This window comes from Diachasma alloeum, unplaced genomic scaffold (genome assembly GCF_001412515.2).
Source record: "Diachasma alloeum isolate Michigan unplaced genomic scaffold, Dall2.0 Dall_scaffold_00208, whole genome shotgun sequence".
NCBI lineage: Eukaryota > Metazoa > Arthropoda > Insecta > Hymenoptera > Braconidae > Diachasma > Diachasma alloeum.
The window spans coordinates 1,452,213-1,458,067 of record NW_021680373.1 but is presented as its reverse complement, the minus strand read 5'-3'; the positions used below and the strand labels follow the sequence as shown (position 1 = coordinate 1,458,067).

Sequence of the window (5,855 nt, the reverse complement as noted above, 5' to 3'; positions counted from 1 at the left end):
GGGGGGGGGGGGGGGAGTTATTGAGGGGAGGAGGTGCAGAGGAACCCTCTCGGGACTGGGAAATTAGGAAATTGGGAGATTCGGAGATTGTCTGCGGTCGGGGAAATTGTTGATGAAATTTACGGGTCACTTCCTGGGATTTTTAGGGGGTTCGGGGGAATTTCGCGGGACTGCGGTATTGATAATTCAGAATTTGGGCGATGAGCAGGGGAACGGGGAGGTTTGGTGAATTTACGCTGTTGAAAATTTTTGTCTGAATCTTCCGTGCCAAATGTTCCAAGTCCGCTGAAATTTTAGGAATTCGTGTCATTGAAAATTCATAATTTCGGGGAAGGAGCAAACAGAACTGTAAATTTCCGGTCAATTTTTTCCTGAAGGTGAATAGAAAAACAAAAAATTCTGGTAAATATTCTTGAATTTTCAGGATTTATTATTTTTTCTCCCCTAAATCGAATTCAATGGCAAAACTATTTACAAATCTAGCATAATTATATTTAAATAAATCCTCATTTTGAGTTATTTTCATAACATCTTAGTTCTACAATGTTTTTGAATTAATCTGTTCATGTTTCAATTTTTTTCAAACGATTTCTGAAATTCATGATTTTATTTCATTGTAATTCTCAAGATTTTTTATATTAATTACGGTTTACTTCCTATTTTATGGAGGGGTTTAGAAGGAGATTCGCGGGATTTCGGTATTGATAATTCAGAATTTGGTGGGATGAGCAGGGGAAAGGGGAGTTTAGGTGAATGTATTGGTAGATTTTCAATTAATTCGGGTTTTGATGGGAAATTCTACGAATTGAACGCTGGGGATTCCACTGAATTTTCAGGAAAGCTTGGAATTTTATGTTTTTTCCTCCCCTAAATCGAATTCAATGTTGAAGTTATTTTTAACTCTAGCCAGTGTATTTAACTAAATTCTCCAATTTGAGTTATTTTTATAACATGTTGGTTCTGCAATTTAAAATATTCTCGTTCCTGCTATAATGGTTTTCAATGTTCTGGAGTTAATCTGATCATCGAATTTCAAGGGATTTCGTTATTGAATATTCACAATTTGATGGGGAAATCAACCGAAAGGGTGAATTTTAGTTCAATTATTCCATGAGAATTAACAGAAATCAGGGGCGTTTAAGTGAACATTTTGTTAGATTTTCAATTAACGCATGTTTTGATTGAATATTCTGCGGCTCAAAAACTTGGGATTTCATTGAATTTTCAGATAATTTTCTATTCTATTTCAATGTAATTCTTAACTCTTTTTACAGTAAAAGTACATCACTTGTCACCTCGACACAATTAATTTTGAATTCAACGTTCACTTAATCCTGAGCCATCCCCCTTTCGAATGTTCTCATTGTAAGAACACCATTCACCTAAAATGAATAGAAAAAATAAGAGGTTTTCCTTCCTAAAATTAGAAACACTTTTTCTCCGGGTTTTCCTCCACAATTTTCACTCAGCTATATATTCATTTAATGAGAATATCCTCTCAAAAAAATACATACAAGATTATAATATAATACTTTTCTACAGCAGACAACATAAAAAAACAAGTGAAAATTTATCATTCAATAAATTCAGAACATTTTTTCCAAGTTATCGTGGGACAACCGAATTTCGAAAAAAATTCGAAAATTAAAAAAACTGCTCTATGAATTAAATTTTAATTAATGGCGATTGAAAAGGCTCAATAATACCTACGTTTAAAAAAAAGATTCAATTCCATCCATTCACTAGCGAAGAATTAAAGAAAAACATTTCAGTAGCAAAGTGGTAAAACGGTACAACTCAATTTCGACTATTGGCCAGTTCTCAATGAATATCTCGGAATCTAAAGGAGATAGCAAAATTTTTGTAATAACCTTTTTTGTGGAGCCGATTGAGTGCTACAATAAATGTCTTTACAAAAATTTCGCTATCTCCCTTAGATTCGGAAATATTCCTGAAAAACTCAACTGGGAGGTAAGTCGACTTGAACCCTTTTACCACTTCGCTACTGATTTGGATCAAAATGGGTCGATATAATCCAAAACTTAAATGTGAACGATTACAAACCTTCCATTCTTGAGCAAAAAAAAAATATCAGTAAAGTAGAATTCAGTGGTATTCCCACATAATGTTGAATAATTAAAATGCCTGGTAACTTCCGGTCAGTCTTGCCGCGGCAAAATCGAATACTCCAACAATACATCATTAAAACAATTTCCAGTGTGGATAAATGGGCAAATATTTTCTCCAATAGCAATTTTCGTTATGCAAATTGAGGATGAGAGGGAATTTTAAGTACCCCAGCGGTGAGCTAATTGATTCACGAGGTATTTTATTCCAGCCCCTTCAGTCGCACGTACGCATGTACAATCCGTCGGACACAAATGACGCCGACTGGGAAACAGCCAGAGTGGGATTACAATTTTTGATAAATCACGAGCACTTTGCCGCTGGCAAACTCAAGATACGTTGCAGTGCATCAATCTACGACATTTACTGGCAGAGTATAGAGGTTAGCACTGAGGAGGACAGACCAAGGGTTATACAGCTTGAACCAGCGGCAACGATCGTTGGCGTCAATTACCTTCAACCACCCCCGAACTTTCAGACTGGCCAACGTAAGCCCGACGGGCATCTCGACGTCAAAGGTAATTTAACCCACAGCTGTCTGTCTCCATGTGACCATTTTTTTCGACTTTTTCAACCGGTCTCTCTCATCTCTTTATCCCCTTTGCGAGACCCCATCCACGTCCCACGGCTGTTCGGCCGATCGATTTCAGAAATAAACGAATTCAGTTCTTTTCGGGAGATGTAAAATTGGCGAGACAAGAATATTATTCGGCAGTCGGGGGTGCGCCTGGGGTCATCGGACGGACGGGGGAATTCCGGGATTAATTGAGGAGAAGACGAGTCGCAGAGGTTTTTATCTGAAATTCATGCATTTATTATAATGACATTTTTGGGGAAGTTAGAGCACGCATATGTTTGTTGTAATGGAGATGTTCTGTTCGTGTGAAATGTCATTCATTTTGAGGTAATTCTCTTCTTCGTCCAGATTATTATATCATTTGTAAATAATGAAGTCTTTATTTTGATCAAGTGAGCATTTTTTTGGATTCAAAACAGTATTTGATGAGCTTGAATAAATGAGTTTGTTTCATTCAAAGAGAGCATTCCGCAGAATATTTTCACAATATTACATAAATTAATTTGAGAACGAATAATTAGGTATTTTTATGATTGCTTTCGCTGAATGTTTCACAGCATGTGACGGACCGGGGAATTTAAAGATTAAGCGAGGAGAAGACGACTCATAAAAATCTCCATCTGAAACTCGTAGATTTATCATAATGATATCTTTGGTGGAAGTCGCTGAACTCATATATTGATTTCACTGGAAATGTTCTAATTATACGAAATATGCTGTTCGTTCATTCTCAATGAATTCGCTTTTGGAGTCAACTGAAGGATTATTATATGATGATGAATTAATTCTCTTCGTCGTCTAGGCAATTATATCATTTCTAACTAATGAAGTCTTTATTTCGATCGAGCAAACATATTTTTATATTAAATCAAAATATTTGATGATTTTGAATGAACACATTTTCTTCATTCACGCAGAGCATTTCGCGGAATATTTTCACAATATTACATAAATTAATTTGAGAACGAATAATTAGGTATTTTTATGATTGCTTTCGCTGAATGTTTCACAGCATGTGACGGACCGGGGAATTTAAAGATTAAGCGAGGAGAAGACGACTCATAAAAATCTCCATCTGAAACTCGTAGATTTATCATAATGATATCTTTGGTGGAAGTCGCTGAACTCATATATTGATTCCACTGGAAATGTTCTAATTATACGAAATATGCTGTTCGTTCATTCTCAATGAATTCGCTTTTGGAGTCAACTGAAGGATTATTATATGATGATGAATTAATTCTCTTCGTCGTCTAGGCAATTATATCATTTCTAACTAATGAAGTCTTTATTTCGATCGAGCAAACATATTTTTATATTAAATAAAAATATTTGATGACTTTGAATGAACACATTTTCTTCATTCACGCAGAGCATTTCGCGGAATATTTTCACAATATTACATAAATTAATTTGAGAACGAATAATTAGGTATTTTTATGATTGCTTTCGCTGAATGTTTCACAGCATGTGACGGACCGGGGAATTTAAAGATTAAGCGAGGAGAAGACGACTCATAAAAATCTCCATCTGAAACTCGTAGATTTATCATAATGATATCTTTGGTGGAAGTCGCTGAACTCACATATTGATTCCACTGGAAATGTTCTAATTATACGAAATATGCTGTTCGTTCATTCTCAATGAATTCGCTTTTGGAGTCAACTGAAGGATTATTATATGATGATGAATTAATTCTCTTCGTCGTCTAGGCAATTATATCATTTCTAACTAATGAACTCTTTATTTCAATCAAGCAAACATTTAGAGCATTTCATTCAAGAAATTAATTTGAGACAGGATAATTGAGCATTTTTATAATCCTTTTCGCGACATGTGTCGTCAACACAACCGTTATAGACACAAGAAACCATAGAGTTTTTTCTCTGTGTTCAACCTCGTGAAGATTCCACGTGCTGCCTCCCAAATTGCTTAAAAACCACCTTTCCTATTTTTTCAAATTACAGACCTCGACTCATCTTCCGCCGGACCGAGACTGCTGGGCTCCCTAAAACTCCTGGGACCCCTCCTGATTCTCCGACTGGCCACCATCTAACGATCTCAATAAACTGATTCAACCGATGAATTAAAAAAAAAACAACAACAACTTCTGTATCATATGCGTGCTTTGCAGCTCTTTATATAAATCGACGTGCTTGTAAAAACCATCTCTCATTATTCTCGGCCCGTCAATTCCCATTACCCCTGAAAGATTAACCAAACCCGCAGCAGTACCATTAATTGTTCCACAGGAAAAAAAAACTCTGGCTGCTGTATACACAAACGAACAACCGTTGATAGATCGATTTTCTCTACTGACACCGCTCGTCAGTGGGTTTTAGTTTTGGGTGTCAGTTCACTGCCTCAAATGCTCCCTCCCACCTCCTCTGGAGACTGAAAAATTCGTCATGGGGATAGAGCGGGAGGTTTACGCACCGTCGAGCACTCGTGGACGTTGTTACGTCGAGACAACGACGTAAAATCGATATTTCAATTCAACCTGAGTAGATACGGGGATTTTCTCGATGAAATTTTGAACGTCACTATCGTTTTTCCGTCTTTTTTCGCGTTTCAGTTCCTTTCCGTCTACGTGCTCTTTTTTCCGCCGATTTTTTATCTCTGATTTTTCTTATGTTTCTTTTTTATTTTTGTTTAACCGTGTTTTTATTCAACAGTACAGATATTTACAGATATTTGCAGTTATTTACAGTTATTTACATAAAAAATACAGGTATGTAACGAAAAAATAACGTTTTATGTCTAGATTTTTTTTTAAACTTTGATCACTTGGTGACTCTCGAGTGTAAACATTGGAGTGTTGAATTTATAATGTTTTTATAGCAGTATTTTAAGGTTTTTATTTGCTTCCAAGCAGTAGCATTTAATATTTTGTGTTTTTTTGGATTAAAAAAGAAAGGGTTTTCAAAAAAAGGTAAGAAATCTATATTGTTTGTATTTTATGGGGAAAAAAGAGCTCTAGAGTTATCTTTTTTTATGTCATCGAGACGACGTAAAATCGATATTTCAATTCAACCTGAGTAGATACGAGGATTTTCTCGATGAAATTTTGAACGTCACTATCGTTTTTCCGTCTTTTTTCGCGTTTCAGTTCCTTTCCGTCTACGTGCTCTTTTTTCCGCCGATTTTTTAT

The 5,855-nt window shown here is 35.8% G+C and overlaps 1 protein-coding gene across 1 annotated transcript in view; it reads left to right on the top strand.

Moving 5' to 3' along the window:
* Positions 1-4,872, top strand: part of LOC107036261 — an 18,214-nt gene extending 13,342 nt beyond the window's left edge. The window contains exons 5-6 of the mRNA XM_015254073.2: positions 2,339-2,645; positions 4,672-4,872. Of these exons, the coding sequence (XP_015109559.1) occupies positions 2,339-2,645; positions 4,672-4,760 (396 nt within the window). The 3' untranslated portion in view covers positions 4,761-4,872. The remainder of the gene's footprint in view (positions 1-2,338; positions 2,646-4,671) is intronic.
* Positions 4,873-5,855: the final 983 nt, after the last annotated feature.